We start from the raw sequence: 17,387 nt of genomic DNA on the forward strand, positions 1-17,387 counted from the left end.
CCTTATTAACCTTCGCAATTTTTTGTTATCCTTTGCTTTTCAGGGCTCTACCACTAAAGACAGAGTATATGGAAACTATCATGGAAACTATCATCATTTCAATAACAATGTGTGCTATATCTTAAATCCAGATGATTGGTTTAATCCATTACTTTGTGTGCCATAATACCAGAAATGTATTATGGTACACAATACATATACAATACAATGATGCTCAAACATTGGCTAGATTTTGGGGGGCAAAGAGGGTTCAAGACACACAGGGCAAAAAAATTATGTGGAGAGTGAGGAAAATTTTACTTAATAATGAATAATATTGTTATCTTGATATTAAACAATTGTTGCCACTGCGTGTTTTGCTGCATGGAGTTCTGTACTACAGGCCTCTCCAATACATATACCTCATTTTTTCTGCAGAAAGGGAGATCAAACAAGCTCAATGAAAAGATGGAAGTTTTTGGTGGACCATCATTAAATAAATAAATTAAATAAACATTGTAGTTAATGTGGTTGAATAATGTGGAAAATAGGATTTCATTAGGCTTCTGCCATCAATTCACTGGGTTTTGGGATTGATGACAAGCCTCATTTTACATTGAAGAGTGTAATGTGAAGTATAAAATCGATCCGGACAAGATGTTGGATTGATGACACCAGCGCTGAAAGCAGCTGAGGTGTTTCACTAAGATTAAATCTGTTTTTATGATTCGACTTTTATCCATGTTGTATTTATGTGGAGGACGGCAGTAATGAACAATCAAACTGGAAAAAAAAACAAACAAAAAAAACGATTTTTGTACTCAAAATAAAAGCATCTTAGACCTTATTTTGACATGTCCATCACAGAAAAACAGATAAAAAATAAAATGTGCCTGTTTTCTCATCAATACATTGACATTTTCCATCATAACAGTGGAAAAAACACTTTATCTTCTCATACATACAGGCATAAATAATCACAGCGGAGCAGAATTGCCAAAGAACAAAAAAGTTTAGACTTTATCTTTGTGATGCAAGACAATATAGTTGATTCTAAAACCATGCATATACCTAGTGATATAGCCAGTTGTGTGTGTGTGCGTGTGCCTATGGGTGCGTTACACCCAAAATTGACTAAGCTTCAGGGACGAATATACAAGCTCCATCTTACCTTTGGTGTTTTACCCACTGTGGGACAATAAAGGATAACTACTTATATTATAATTTGTGCTTGAGAACTTTTAGCATTTCACAAACATGGGAGGGGGGATGATAGGAAAAACCATGATGGAGAAAGAAGAAGCAAAGATAACAGAGGTATTTGGACGGGGCAAATTCAGCTCCAAGCAACACTCAACAGCTTGAGCATGATTAGTTGTGTATTTACTGTATCATGTGAGTGAGAGAGTGGCTGAACGGGGGAGAAACAAGCTGAGAGGGGACCTAAAGCAGGGGGCCATGTGAAAGAGAAGGAGTGAGAGGAGTGCTAAACAAGCGCTGAAAGATTTGTTGGGGGTGCATGAGGAAAAAAACGGAGTGAAAGAAAGCTCGGTGCCAAGCGCAGGCAGAGTGTTGATGGTAACAGGACAACAGTTGGCTTCCAAACACAGCAGCGTTCGGAGCTTTTGCATGGCCGTTCCTCTCGACCTCTCTGGGTGTGCTCGGCAGATATTGCACATGCAAATGCTGAATGTACATCTTGACGTAAAGTTGAGGAATGAGAGACGCTGCACAGCCTGCAGCTGAAAGGCAGCAGCATATAATTTTCTATCCACTTCTGCATTCTGTACATGTCTTCACACATTTACACACACACACACACGCACACACACGCACACGCGCACACACACACACACACACACACACACACACACACACACACACGCATACACACACACACACACACACACACACACACACACACACACACACACACACACACACACACACACACACACACACACACACACACCTACATACAGTACATACAGTGGCTTTCCTGCTGGCTGTCCAGATGGGGTTTGGTGGCCCAGGACAAGGATTGCCTTGTTGCTCCATTCAATGGTGTGTTTTAGCTCCAAAATATGCTTGGTGAAAGGTTTGGAGACGGAGGCGAGTTGGCCTGGACGGGGGGTAATGTTAAGGAGCAGACCTTAGATCTATCTGTCCATATGTCTGTCTGCTTCTCCACTGTAAACAGCCTTTGACAGCCTGTCAGCAGGAGAGAACTATAAACAGCTAAATGTTTTTAGTTTCATTGGGAGCACTTCCCTATGAAATGAAAGGGTTCTGACCCAGTACACGTTGCATAATTAGTTACCCATCTCTTTCACACAAATCATTGTTTGGTATTCTGAGAATCCTAAAAACCGGTTAAGGGGAATGAGCTAGGAATTTCAAACTATTTATGCAAGAATGATTGGCATTCATCTGGGTTTTTCAGTTTGTGCCTTTAATTTAAAGTCAGTGCTCACACTCTTGCTCCCAACAGCAGCAACACAGTAATTAGTTGCTACTGAGAAGGCAAACTTGTTGTTTTAGGCTTTAATGGTTTTCGGGAAACCTAATAAATTTACCTTCCTCACCAGCAGCATTGGGTTTGAAACAGGGCTGGTGCCATTCCACAAACTTTTACAAGTCCAATTAAAATGTCAGCCTTATTTATTTTATTAGGATGCTCACTAAAAAAGTGAGCATCCTAATAAAATAAATAACCTGTTTTATAATGTGTGTTTCACTCCAAGTTGTAGGTTTGATGAGACAGTGGGCCCAAAAATTCTATTTGCACCAGAAACTCAGATGTTATGAAAGCTAAAATATAATTTCTATTGAACTGCAGAATTAAAATTTAAGGAATAGATTACAATCCGAGTTTTCTTCAAGATGAAAAAAAAGTTTCCTATTATTACATCTAAAATAATAGCTTGTTGCTGTATTATTAAATATTGTAACTTATATTTATAGCTGGTCTTGATTATTACATTTCTGCAGATAAAAACTGGTGGGCTTGTTAGGCTTTGTAACTATTTTTTTAGACTGACTTTGTTTTTCATGTGTTCTTGAATTCTTTTAGATTGGGTTTTAATTTGTTGCTTTTAAAAAGTTTCAAGCCAACCTACTGTCATCAAACAGGTTTTATTCAAAGGCAGCCTTGGCGCCTTTTGGTCCATTCTAAGTCCCTCTCTACATGACAATGTTCTCAAAAACATTTTCTGTTGGATATCTACAAAAAATTGCACAAAATAGCAGAATGAAAACACTCTGCTTGTAGAGGCTTTCTTTCTACTCCTGAATAATCCATCCAGAGGAATTTTATGGCTGCACGACAATGTGGAGATTTCTCTTTTCCTTTCTTGTAGCATTTACTCTGACTGCATAAGTTGTCTGCACCAGCTCTGGGCCAAATGTAGGTGAGCATTTGGCCTGAACCCATAAGTGGGTCTGGTCCAGGGTTTTCTTTTCCAACGACCCAGAGTTGTTCAAGGTTAGCATGATGATGATGTTACGTAGCCTTGGGTTTCTTATAAACTTTCAACTTATTGGCCGAAACCAATGACAAAAGCATGTGAACAGGCAACAATACCCGGTATGTTAACTCCCTAAAACAACACAGATGTGCTTTGTAAATAAACTGAATTCAGACAGAAAGTTTGCAACTTAAAAACCTCTGAAACTGCCATTTCAAACACTGAGTGATTTCTTCATGACTTTAAAAGTTACATATAGAACCCCCCATCCCACAAAAATAATTATTTTCTCATAATTATTATTATTTTTTATGCTGTTTCTCTGGTTTCCTCATGGCATGTCACATATGATTTTGTGCATGTAATTTGTATGTCTTGTCTAACAGTACAAAAAATACACAATGAACAGAATTTTTAAAAATAATGTGAAGAGGTGCAGACATGAAGGTCTGCCACTATTTTTGTTTTGTGAAAACCGAGCTTGTGTGCACAAGATAACGTGACCGACATCATGATTTCCACATAACTTCACTTTGCATTTACACTGACATGATTCACATTGCGTTTCTAAAAAGTTTCACCTTTGTGCTTTTTGTGGACAGGAACCGAAACTAAACTGCACGAGTAGTTAGCCAAGGTTTTCCCCAGAAAACTTGCTAAGCCTGGTGGTCGGGTGCCGGGGCAGCCATTCACCCAGCGGCATGCAGTGTTTTTGAGTTAAAAAATATTTAAAGTCGACAGGAAATTTCAAGATATCACTGGATAATTATGTGTCACTGGAAGATTGGAAGATTAATACTTGAAAACCAAAAATACAAACATTTTAAAAAGACTAAAAAATAAGCACTGCATAGCCTGGCGGCCTGCCAGGCTCATAAAACACTGGGGGAAACCCTGGTTATTCTGCCTACTTTTTCAAACTGCAAACTGTTATGATTCAATATTTTATATCACCAGTGTAGATTTTTTTTCTCAAATCCCTCATTACACAGCACATAGGTATAAGTTTGTTCCACATGTTGCAATAGGGTGAGCTCAGTTCCTCCTCAGATGTTCTTTTCCTCTAGCATGCATGTTCTCCCTGTTCACTGCTTTGCCTGTGCAGGAAACACATATTAATAGAAAAAAGTGCTTCAACACTAGGTCTCCGCTTGGTGTTCACTTTATCTCAGCACTGTTGAGCACACACTCAGATGCAAGTGTATGTCTGTGCGTGCACGTCTGTCCTTCCCAGTGGTTTATGCTTGGTCAACAGTCTGCCGACAACCTGTTTGTCTTGGACGTCTGCAGATTACCCAATCAGATAATCAAGGGTATAATTGCATCATGCATCTGGGAGTGTTTTTCCCTTCCATTATTCTTCATAATGTAAGCATTGATGCTCCACTCACACACATGCTGCAGACACGCAAAGATGACGTATATGGAACAGCTAATTGCCAGAGGTTGTCAGTGCAGAGAGATAAAAGTTATGTTGTGGTTTCATCTGGACATAAAAATGTGCAGCTGTCTTGTCCTGTCTGTACCTGGTGTTGACAGGAGAGCATCACTGAAAGCTAAAGTGCTCTCATGAAGAAACTCCGGTATACCTGCTCCTTTGAAACTGGTTCTGAAGTTATCATAATGATGTTGAAGCGGACCATAAAATTACAGATAAGAGAAGGCAATGATAATCTGCTTCTGATGTTTACAGTCACTCGGGCAAAAATTGTTCTGTTTTCTAAGCACATCTGAACCGGAATGTTTGTTTTAATATATCAAGTTTTTGGATCGCCTTTATGATGTTCTTTTATCTCCATGAATGGTAAGGAATGTTGTTTTATTTATAAACAATTCTTGATATTGTATTAGTTCAGAAGTTATATAAATAAAGACAAACAAATGAGACAAAAAAGAAGCATGTTGTTTTCAATGGTTTAAAGGTTTTTATGATTGAGGAACATTTTCCTAGCAAGTATTTTCTTCTGTTTATCATGAAGTAAATCTGGTATGTATGATTCTGTTTTATATATCTGATTCCTGGCAAAAGTGTACATGGGCATCTGCTGAAAGAACATCTCTTCTTAAACCGTTCTTTTCTCTCCCACATCCATTCTGCTCCTCTCTTGTTCAGTGTTACTAGGTTTTTAGTGGGCTTGTCCTTCTCTGTTATGTCTCCCACTTACCCGATCCTTTCCCTTTCCAACTTTTACAGGACAATTGCCAAAGGCAGTATTATTGTGTCCTCAGCTGCCATCACTCTCTGTGTTATGTAAGACACTACTGATGTGTGTGAGGATGAGCTTGCCTTTGCCCTGGCTTCAGTCCTGATAGGCCTTCTCTAAATTCACACTCAGAGCAGCATCGCCAAAGTGAGGGCAGTCTTGTTTGAGCTTTGTTGATATCTGGCCTGCTTTTAATTTCACCTCTTTTTCTTAATGCCTATATCCAGTGTTTCAGATGTGTATAAAAATAAGAGCGAGACATTTTTTTTTAACAGACTAGTGATTTTCATTTTCTCCTCAGCTTTTGCAATCGTTAAGCTTTCTATAGTTTGTGATAAATGTGTTGCTTGAGAAATAATATTAACTACAGAGAGATGACTAAGCACCGTAGTGGAAACCTGAGGGATAACAACATAACTGAATAAACGAATTATTCAAGGCAAAATCACACTATTCTTTGTATACAATGTTGTCTTGTTTGCTCACTTGACAGCTGACAATCACTTACATCTTCCTTAAGGAGGTTTGACTTCATAACTTCATTGCTACAAAGTTGGCTGGGCTCACAGAGCATCGATTTCCCATTTATAGAAATTTGAGTAAAAGAAAACAATGGAGCACAAAAAGTTGCACAAGTGACAGGTATAAATGCAGCTGACTGTGAAGTAAAGCCCATTACAGAGTTTGGGCAGAGATGTATCCAGGACATGGGCTCTAACTGTGACCCTGCTTGTTGCAGGCTATTACTGAACCAGAGAAAATGTCAGAAGTGTCAAACCTCGACTAAAGAGAAACAGGACTGAACTGTTGCTCAATGGCCCACCATCCTCTTTTCATGGGAAACTGGAAATTTTAGGTTTCATTTGGAAATCAAGGTCCCAAAATCTGGATAAGGAGTGGAGATTCACATTGCTTAGTTGACATTAGAAAAATAGGCAATGAGTTAACCTTGCACTGTGATGTGAAGAGATGCACTGAGAAATCAGCTGCTAATGAAAATCAGCATTGTTAATTTTTACATTTACCTTGATCTGTGACCAGATGATCAGAAGCTCTGATCTTTCTCTGTTCAGTGAAAGCTGGTCTAATGGCATAAACACTCTTTGTTGTGGAAGCTCTTATAGAGAGAGGATCATAACACAATTGAGGAATTTAGAAAAAGTATCAGGATTTTAATCTCAGAATTGAGGTAAGAGTTACATGGAGACTACTGCTTACAGCTGGTAAAGCTAATGGTACTTTTCTCTTTTACTCCATGATAACAACAATTTTAAAATGTGATTTTTTGTCGTAAATTGTAAAACTCCTCTCAGTAAAGCCCTGTTATATAGTGACTCATCTCTAACACTGTCTTTGATCTCCAATATGCTCCTAAAATATATAATTAATGTGGCAAGAAGGCTTAATCACTTATAATCAAGTTCTTGCCTTTTTGTAAAGGAGTTATTTTATTTTAGACTGTCGGAAATAAAAATTGCCCTTAAGTATTATCAGTGCATCTCAGGTGATGTGGATGTACATCTCTGGTTTTCATTTTTCATTTTAGTGTCTCTATGATGCATACAAACATAGTATGCGTGGTCTGTCTACATATTTTATGCTTCATTTGGCTTCTTACATTTTTCTTCCCTTGACATATTTTTTTTTCCATGTATTTCTGACTTTCTAACCCCTCATCATACCTTTTTCCAATTCTTTGTTAAAGAATGTTAGTTAGAAGCTCTTTATTTAATAAAGATGCTTATCATTCTGCTTTTTTGGTTGCTCAGACATGACACATTACATCTCTGCTTTTTTTTTTTTAATCTTTAATTTCTTGTTGGTTTCCCAAAGAAATTGCTGAAATAAATAAGTAACCAAAAGAGAAAATGATATAACTTACAGACTCATTGCAGTGAAAAATACAAATAAAAATAAAATAAAAGACTGAATGGTCATAAGATATATCTGACCATTCAGTTAAATAAAAGTTTTTTCACCTATTTTTATGTGACATACAGACACAAAATTTGCACCAAAGCTTGCACTCAGAGAGCTTCACATAAAAAAAGAAAACCACACAATTCCCAGAAGATTTAGCCGGAAATGTTAATGGCCAGTGTTGTCCGTCAGCAAGAGCAGAAATCTGACACAAAGAGGCAGGTCATGGCAGCTGTGACGCACCAGCCTTTCACAGTAAAAGGAGTCAAGAAGGACAAATGGGCGTCAGGAGTCTGAAACGGCTCGAATAGAAACACTTTACTGTGGCGCCTTGAAGAGAAGAAGGTGGAAGAGAGGGAGGAGAGAATGAAATGCTGCGCATGTCTGTGGGTCGGGTGTTTCTACTAAATGAAGGTTAATTTGTTTGTTATGCAGTTTATCTGCTGTATTAAAAGTAAAACATATTATCAAAGACTTAAATGTAGATGTAAATATAAGCTTTAGATCCATAAATTTTACTTTGTTTCTTTCTCAAAATCCTTAGGTTTATTTACATTTGACAAAATTGCAATGTTTGCATTAAAAGCTTAGAACTTATAAGAATCTTTATTGCAGAACAATGAATGTAAACATGTTTCCCAAAGCTGGTTAAAAGTGTGTCATTATCCACAATACAACAACACGGGCTGAAAGGCCACAACCCCAAGAAGAAGCCATGACCCAATGTGGCAATATCAAAAATTGAAGATTACAGTTTGCAAATTCATTCAGGGATAAAGTCCTTATTTTTTTTAACCTGCCCTGTGTGCTGATGAAATGGTAATTGCCATGTTTGGCTAAAATTATCAATGTTTTATTTGAGGAAAAAGGAGGGAAGTTTGCAAGTAACACCAGTTCTTTCTGGAGGAGAGGAGAGAACCAAAATGCCAGCAATCTATTTTGAGAAACCTGTGGAAGGATACTCAGAAGTATTGGTCCAAATCACACAGTTTAATATTTGATGTCACCAAATTTAAGGTATTTTAAATCCCTCACCTTTTCTCTCCCCCCAAAAGTCATAATAAAAAAATCCTCTTAAAATGAAAATGCATTTCCACGTGAAGCTAAAAGCCGGCCTCCTCTAAGACTTAAAACCCTAGTCTTGAACGTCGACGTTTATACATCGTTTTGAATAAAGATGTCTCCCAGTGTAATAATAGTTGATAACTTTCAAATGAGTATCAGATCTGGGAGACGAGCTTCCCCTGGTCACATGCTGCATATTAAAAAAAGGACATGTGGGGGAAAATGAAAAATAGCAGTGGCCAGAAATGTCAAAATAGTTTCTGGCATGCTGTGATTTTCTAAATGTTCTAACTAAAGATATATTTACAGATATAAATTTGCTCTCTGGTTTATCCAAAGAATAAACAAATGTTTGTTCTTTATATTCTATATCTATATGTTCTCTTTAAATTTAAACAGAATTTCTTCAGTTTATGCTGACAAAAGATGCAAGATCAACCTGTAAGGTTACACACAGTCTCCAGAGCCACTTGTGACAGCTCATGCATCAAGCATGATAAAGGAAGCACAGATATTAGATATACACATCTGAACTTGCTGACAGATGCGTTCATGCATTTACTTGACAGAACAAGCAAAGGCTTCGTCATGCAGCTCAGCTTGGAGCTGGAGGCTATATCAGTGGCTTCTATCAGCACAAAGGATACACTGGGGAAATAAGAGAAGTAGAAATATAAAATGAGTAAACAATTTCACTGACCATTTCAGCTTTTTTCTCCTTAATTAAAATCAAGAAATAGGAGATATGCAACAGGCTTTCTGCTTTTGAATATTCTGTTCCCTGAGGCTCTCTGACCTATTTTATCCTATCGATACGTAAAGATAAACAATTTGATTCAATATACACATTAATTTAGAGGAACTGTACACAGTGATCAATAGTGTTCAAAAACAAAGTAAAAGCTTGAATGAATAGTGCTAACTACTCCCTTTTTATCTGGTCCATGTCTCAGTGTTAATCCCATATTCCTGGTTGAAGAACACAGCATTTCACGCAGCATATGGCATTAAAAATTACTCAATTAAACACATGTTAAATATAATTCTTAATGCAAATCATCCAGAGAATGAATGTGTCTCCCCTCAGAAAGCAAAATCATGACCTGAAAATGGCCCAGTTTAAATAAAAAATAAAAATAAATGTTGCACTCAGGCACTCTTTCTGGATATCCTTAAAGCTCTGCTGTCTGTAGTGAACAGAAGATAGAGTTTTCTTTATTGGTTTTATCTGGCTTTGCTGGAACCCTCATGCATCAAACATACCTTTCTGTCGGATTTATTTTGCCACTTTGAGCACCACAACATTGTGTTAGCTTTTTAAGTTTAAGTTTATTGTTAATGTTGTTTACTTCTATGTCTGTTTTCTGAATCTGAAGTCTCTTGTCTGAGCCACACCAGAAGTTGCTCTTCCAGCTCTACGTCAGCTAAGATCAGCATGCAGACCATATGCTCGCAGTGAAGTGGCGGAGAGACGTGGCTGCATGTCGGCTGTCAGATGTGAAGTTTTAGGAGGCTCAATATTTCTCAATATATAAAGCTCTGTGAATTTACAAACCGTTTTACTCCCAAAACATTTATGTAGTCACTGATGGACCCCAAGTATAGGCTCAAAATTGTTGCTTTGAAGAACTTGAAGCTGCAGTATGTAACTTTAAAAAAAATATATATTTTTTAGATATTTGTTAAAATAATCACTATGTTGTAGCCATAATATGAAACTGATAATCTGTGAATTAAATAAAAAATCAAGCTAGCTTGAACTGGGAGGGAGTTGTAGCACAGCAGGGAGCGAGAGAGAGGTTGTCGAGTTAACACTCTGCTCTGGCCTGTATGGAGTTTGAATGTTTTCCCCATGCACACAGCAGTTTCTGTTTTTTTCACTGTAGACAACTGTGCATGTTGGGTTAATTTGTCTCTTGCTGTTAGGAGCGAGTGCGTCTATGTCTGGTTGTTTGTTCTGTGCACCTCTGTTGCTCTGTGATGGACTGGCGACCTGTACAGGTTGTATCCGTGTCTCGCTCTCTTACTGCTGGCTGGTTGGATGTTTACAGAAAACAGATTAATTTTGTTGTCAATAAAAACGTTCTGTTGTGAGAGATTCCATAAAATGCTGAAAACAAAAATGCATCAGACAAGGTAAACATGCTTAGTACTTTATCTTGTACTGCCTCACGTTAGAATATGAATATGTAATAACAGCTGTTATATACAGTATATGTAAAGGCTGAGTCTATATTTTAAAAAAGATATATGAGTATGTCATTTACCTTCAAAGTCTGGTTTAAATGCAGAAACTTTATTCCCCATTCATTTTCTTTCACCTTTTCAAGAGTGCATCATTTGGCTTCATTAAAGAACCGACGTTTCAGTCACTCCATCGAATGCATAGAGAAACATGCACTTGACTGATGGAGTGACGTGAGCCTGTAATGAGATCAATAAGCAATTGGTGGTGTGGTCTGGTTTCACAGCGCATTGACAAAGCCCCCGATGTGCTGACTGGGAACAATTAGCATCAGTAAGCGGCACTAACAGGGTTTTGACTGATGACGGTAATGACTGGCTGTCTGAATTCACGTGTGCACGTGTGGGTGGGTGAGTCATCATTATCCAGACCGAGGAGTCCCATCGGTCTCTCTCTCGCTCACGCCCTTACTTTTACTCACAGTGTCGTAAACACATACATGCAAGCCATGCAGGCACAGAAATCTTTCCAAATTTTTTTGGCAAAGCTTGGTATTGAGTGAGTAAATGGCAACTCTCTCTGGCAAATGGAACCAGCCTGTTCAGCAGATACCTTCTTTTTTTGTCTTTTAATGAATTGAGGATGTTGCACACACACGCACTCACACAAAAAGAGATTGTATTAATAAGCCTTGAACTATTAAAACATTTAGTTGCAATGACAAGAAGCTGCTCAAAAGATTTATGATAAACATATCATGTAATCAATAAAACAGACTTGATTGTCTTAGAATATTTTCTCACTTTACACTTCATTTTTAAAAGGTTGCAATTCTCAATACAAGAAGCATAATTGTCAACTGGACATTTCCATTGATCTACTGTTAAGGGTTTGACCACTTTTTAAAAGACTTTTCACAAATTTTCAAGCAATGTAAATATATTTAAATTTTTTAACAAAATTCAATAAATTTACAATTCAAATACTTCAACCACCATAGGCAACAATGCTGTTCTGTGTGACTCCTTTGACCCATTGTCATCTGGAGCTTTATGTTCTCCAACATTTGAGGACATACAGTATGTTACAGCTTTCTGACTAACCTATAGAAGTAATACAATCAGTTTGAAGTTTGAATGAGCAATTTAAAATCTTGGGCCATTTTATTTAGACTTCTTGATAAAGATGTCCTGGTTTGGTATAACTGTCTTGTCGCATAGGGAACCTTAAACCAAGCTAAAGCTGCTTCTTAAATACTTTGTGATTTTGAGGTTCCCAGTTCCTGTGGCTTAATTGTGATCCCTCCACTGCATTAGGTTGGTGCTAAAAACATTAAAAAATCATACTAAAACTGCTAAAAACACAACAAATAAAACTGTGGTTTTCACTGAGACCACATTAGTCTCGATTAGTGGAGATCTGGAATATTTCTTTGCATTAGTTTGACAGATCTGACTTCCCTATTGGACAAAAGTCAGTATATTGATCAGAGGATTAAACAAGAAGTCCAGAACAATATTTCTCTTAAAGCTTGTGTGTGTGTGTGTGTGTGGGGTGTGTGTGTGTGTGTGTGTGTGTGTGTGTGTGTGTGTGTGTGTGCGTGTGTGTGTGTGCGTGTGCATGTGTGTGTGTGTATGTGTCCTCCTGGATGGATTATAGGAAGGTTGGGAAGGTTCAACACTATTCCATATTTTCTCCATTTGTGGATAACGGCTTTTAACATTTTTGCTTAAGTCTGTAAGGCTTAAAAAGTGCTTGTTACCCTTTCAAGACAAATAGTTTCTCAGTTCTTAGTTTCTCATCCATTCTTGAATTTCAGACCAGTTGGAGATTTAATTATCTTAAAGGTCTGGCAATAAACAGATTTGGTCAAATCTGTTTACTGCCAGTTACTTCACTATGCAACAAAGGAGACAATTGTATTTTCAGAAGAGTGTAAATTAATATTAACTTGTTTTTTGTTTTTGTGTTAACTCGGGTTCTCTTGGAGTGATTTTAAAATTTGCTTGATGAAATAAAACACAGAAAATGTTATCTATCATTGCTTTTTCACACAACTGTACTTTAAGACAGAAGAGATTTAATTGCTTTTTCATTTTTTTAATGTTTCCATTGCATCACATATTTTAAGCCACATTTGTGTGATCGTGTCTAATAATATATTTGTTTTCATATTCTATATTTACATAAATATAATTAGTCTGTACTTAATCTTTTGTCTGCAAGAACAGATGCTGACCGGTAGGGATTTTGGGACCGGCTTGCTGTTTTAGTGTTTTGTTTTGTTTTTTCAGACTCCATACTCTTGAGTCGTGACACAGAGCATGTGTCTCAGTGCACCCCTATGTCTCAGTGCCGCTGTGGGAGTTTGTGGGGAAGGGAGCACATTAGTAGACACGTAAACATTCATTTGTAAATGTCTGGCAGTCTCTATTTGTCACACAGCAGCGTGTCACAGAAAGCACACAATGACTGAAATGGCTCGGGATAATTACAGAATTATAGCTCTGAGTAAATTTTCCAAAGCTTGTTAAAAAGTTGGAATGCATTTTAATCATTTATCTAGTTTTATAGTAGCCTACTTCAGTATGATCAGCTTCAGCCTGAGTTGGGCAAAACAGTACATTTTTTTGGATGTGTTTTGTGGTTTTACCATGGACATGAAATCTGTGAAGGACAAATATAATGTACTGCATTCTGCCTAATGTTTGTCCTTAATTATTTTTTTAAATAATTAATATCTTTGTTAATTTGTTATTTTTAAAGTTTAAAATGATTAAGTCTTTTCTTCTGTGCTACCCCCCCCCCCCCCCCCCAAAAAAAAAAAAAAAAAAACTCTGTGCATCTATTCTTAATTTTGAAGATGATCTGTTTTGCAAAGACTGGTCAAATGAAACTAGTACTGTTTAATTTCAAATGCTGAAGCCATGAAAGGTTATGGGACTCAAAAGGGGAATTTACAGATTTTTCAAGGCTATTCTAAACTCTGCAACAGATCACCCGGAAGAGGATTTAACAGACTGTGGGGGAGATGAAAGCCTAGGGTAAAAGGAGGCAGAGATGGTGAACTGAAACTGCATTGTTAGTTTAATTTTATGCATTTCAAACAACTGTACCAGAAGCACCAGAGATTGAGTATAAATTATGACAGAGCAATCTGTGATTCAGCACGCCTGTTTTTTTGTTCTTCCAAACAACCTTGCTCCAGTCCTTGGGCGTTAACATAAAACACAGATTCACTGAATTAGAAAGATTATCTCATCTGCCATTCAAGATGCAAAGTCATCTTCACTGGATGACGATGCCACTGCCGGGTCGTTCCCTCTGTTTTAACTTAGACTATCAACTTTGACTAACATAACAGCAATGACGTACCGTTGGACTGCACATTCACTTCCTGGTTCTTCAAAAATAAAGCCTCTCACACATTCCGTTTGTCAATATTGCCCTAATTACTACATTACTGATCCGTCTACAACCACCAGCCCAGAGGTGGACGGTCTCCTGTTTAAGCTTTTCTGCCTTGATGATTCATTTTAAAAACCTTTGAAAGACTTGAGGAACTAACTGTGGAGACTATTTTCAGTGCTTGGCTTTTAGATGTGGTTTCAAACCCTTTCTCAGTACTCTAACAAGGTATGTACAAGGGTGAACTACAATATAAAAGCTCTGAAATGATCAGACAATAACCAAAGCAGCCATTCCTCACTCACTGAAGCTTACTATGGAAACTGCAGCTGAAATATTGATAGTAAGTGTTATTTTAGAAACTGAACCAGATAAATGTGAGCTCTTAAGTTACCATCATTAAATAACAAGACAAACACTCAGACAACAACATTCTTATCCAATTCGATGCTTCTCTTTTACAGATATGAAATAATAAGAGATCTGAGTAACTTCCTCAAGTTTTTATCTGCAGCATTTTTCCAGAGACAAATGAGACTGTGAGAGTTCCTGTAGAATGCGGAAGCATGGATAGATCAGTGAATAAAACACTGAAGTATGTTTCAAAACTTGGGAAACAAATTTCCACTGTGAAGTAATTCTCTTCTGATTTAGAACAAAACCATATCACCAATTAATCCTCTATTTAAGCTCTTTTCATGCAAACCAGCCCAACTTATGTCGCGTTTCCACTGGGTGGTACGGTTATGGGTGGGCCTGTTCCAGTACTCTATTTTGACTGTTTCCATTGTAAAAGCAGTACATGCGTCCGACCTGAATGGTAGGTCTACAGGACATTTAGTTTGTGTGGAACTAAATGCGTCACACAACATAATCCGCTGATTCAGGGATGGCAAAACTTCACCGCTTGCAACAAGCCCGGGACTTGCTGGTGCTTCACGTTGTCACCGCACTACAACGTTAGGCACATTAGGCATTTAACACTGACTGCCCAGTGAGAGGCCAGTCAACTGGTGGTGGAAACGCTCCTTTGAGTACAGCAAACCATAAAGTACCAAACCGAATGTAGACAGCTCTGTTTCCTTGCCTGTTCAGCTCCCATTTGACAACTTGATTGCAGATTTGCGATTCGCTGAGTTTTCTTTGCTCCATCGGTTGTTATCAACCTCACTCGTCACCCTCCAGTTTGTGCTCTCAAATCTGCACAACATCTGTTGCAACCAGAGCTCAGGGAGGGAGACATAAGGGCTTCACAACTGTGGAATAACCTGAGAATCTACAAAGATTTGTCAGCATAATCACCCAGAAAGCCACTTGAATTTCAACTATTCCTTCTGATCTGGATTTTATTGTCCTTCGTATTTACGTCTTCTAATACGGATTAAAAACAATTGATTTAGCTTTTTATATCATTTTGTTTGATCTGCAGAAAATGTTTGTCTTGACTATAGCTGTTGGCAACATGAAATGTAGGTCAGGAGTGTGCATTTTACAGTACCACTGTCCCATTGCATGTATTTGTCTAACACAGTTCTAGAAGTTAAATTGAGCTTATCAAATTAAATTGCACTCTTTTCTTTGAAAACAAAACTATTTGTAAAGAAAGCTTACAGATCAGGGTTGTAGTGGGTAAAGAGTTAGCAGAGATGTATGTAGATCAGCCTTCGAGCATTATGGGTGATGTGTCCTTTTCTGTGTTTTCGTCAGTAGTGGCTGCACTTGTTTTATAAATAGATGGGTTGATGGAGGAGGAGTGTAGTGGATGAGGGACAGCGAAAATGACGAAACTGATTTTACATCCAGTGTGGTTCAGAATCTGGAGGAAGATGATGATCTGGTTTCCAATGTATACACATCCTTCAGCAGATCATGCTTTTTTCAAACATAAATGTTTGAAAATTACGAGCCCAGTGGAGCAAAAAAGGAAAATCAGGAAACTCTTCACTTGATATTGTAACATAAAATCCAGTCAGGCCCCTAAATAAAATTACATTTTATTATGATCAATAATCCAATTCCTTATCATGAAAATGTAATTCATGCTGGTCAGGTTTATGAATGAGTATCTTTTCAAAAAGTTAGTGGCTACATTTTCTTTTATGGAATGATGAAAGTTTCCAGCCTAGTAAAGCTAAAAAAAAACTAAACAAATCTAAATAAAAGTGACTGGTACCTTTAGTGTCATTCGGTTGTGGAAACTAAATGTAATTATTCCATAAAAACAAAAAAAAGCTATTATGATTTGTTATTTTAGCTATGTTTAAAAGTAGATGTTTTAAATTTTGGTTTAAGTTTTTAAGAAACTTAAGAAGGACCAAAGAACCAGTTGTGGCACCGGAGTCACAGGGTTGCAGATCCCTGGGCTAGACGTTACTCGTAGTATTTTTTAATTTTAATCATTTGGCATTTTAAATCAAGCTTTTCAGAGAACAAAAACAACAAAATTAATCAAACTTGTTGATATAAACCAAGTTTTTCCAATGCTTATCACACAACTGAAGCTTTAATGGACAGAATAAAAAAATCAGATGGACTGTGAATCAATTACTTTTTCAATTTGCTGATGCAGAAAGGACTTTTCCAATAGCACATCTCGGTCTCTGCTTGGTTGTCATGCATCAGCCGGCGATGCAGGAAACACTCAACAAGTAGCAGGCGTAGAGAAACAGTGGTCAACTGAGCCCCAAACAACTATTTTATGGTCCCTGAACATTTTGACCTTTGTCCTTGTTCAGTTGTATCCTGGCAACCAGGTAGTTTTCAGAGCAAGAGACTTCCAAGTGCTGCAGGTCTCCTCGTCGTTGATCCCTTGTAATTGGCAGATGGGCGAGGTAGGGGCGGGTGAGAGGATGGAGGGAGGTTCGTGAAGCGTCAGAGCGGAGAAGAGCTGGAGAAAGTCAGAAGAGAAGAGCTGGAGAAGGCAAGGAAGTGCTTGGCTAAATGCTTACAGCTTTGGTTTTAGCTTTTTTTTTAAAAAATGCATTTCTTAATGAGTCAGCCAGCAGTTTAGTCCTGTATAAATTCAAAGGAATCAGTTTCAGCTTCACGACTGGGCAGCTCAAACACAAATGATGCAGCGGAGGCACTCAGCCAGTCCGTTGGGGCGACATCAGGACAATGCCCACCTCTTCAAACAGGTTCAGTATGGATTTTTTCCCA

At 37.8% G+C, this 17,387-nt stretch overlaps 1 protein-coding gene across 2 annotated transcripts in view; it reads left to right on the forward strand.

The window, feature by feature from the left end:
* Positions 1–17,387, forward strand: part of LOC129359038 (cGMP-inhibited 3',5'-cyclic phosphodiesterase 3A-like) — a 56,944-nt gene that overhangs the window by 12,803 nt on the left and 26,754 nt on the right. Inside the window, exon 1 of one of the 2 annotated variants that reach the window (XM_055028401.1) lies at positions 16,994–17,365. The exons of the other annotated variant lie outside the window; for it this stretch is intronic. Within the exon in view, the coding sequence (XP_054884376.1) occupies positions 17,297–17,365 (69 nt within the window). The 5' untranslated portion in view covers positions 16,994–17,296. Of the gene's footprint in view, positions 1–16,993; positions 17,366–17,387 lie in introns of those variants that run through there. 2 annotated transcript variants of the gene reach the window in all.

Source organism: Poeciliopsis prolifica, unplaced genomic scaffold (genome assembly GCF_027474105.1).
Source record: "Poeciliopsis prolifica strain line A6 unplaced genomic scaffold, Auburn_PproV2 SCAFFOLD004, whole genome shotgun sequence".
In the NCBI taxonomy this organism is placed as follows: Eukaryota; Metazoa; Chordata; class Actinopteri; order Cyprinodontiformes; family Poeciliidae; genus Poeciliopsis; species Poeciliopsis prolifica.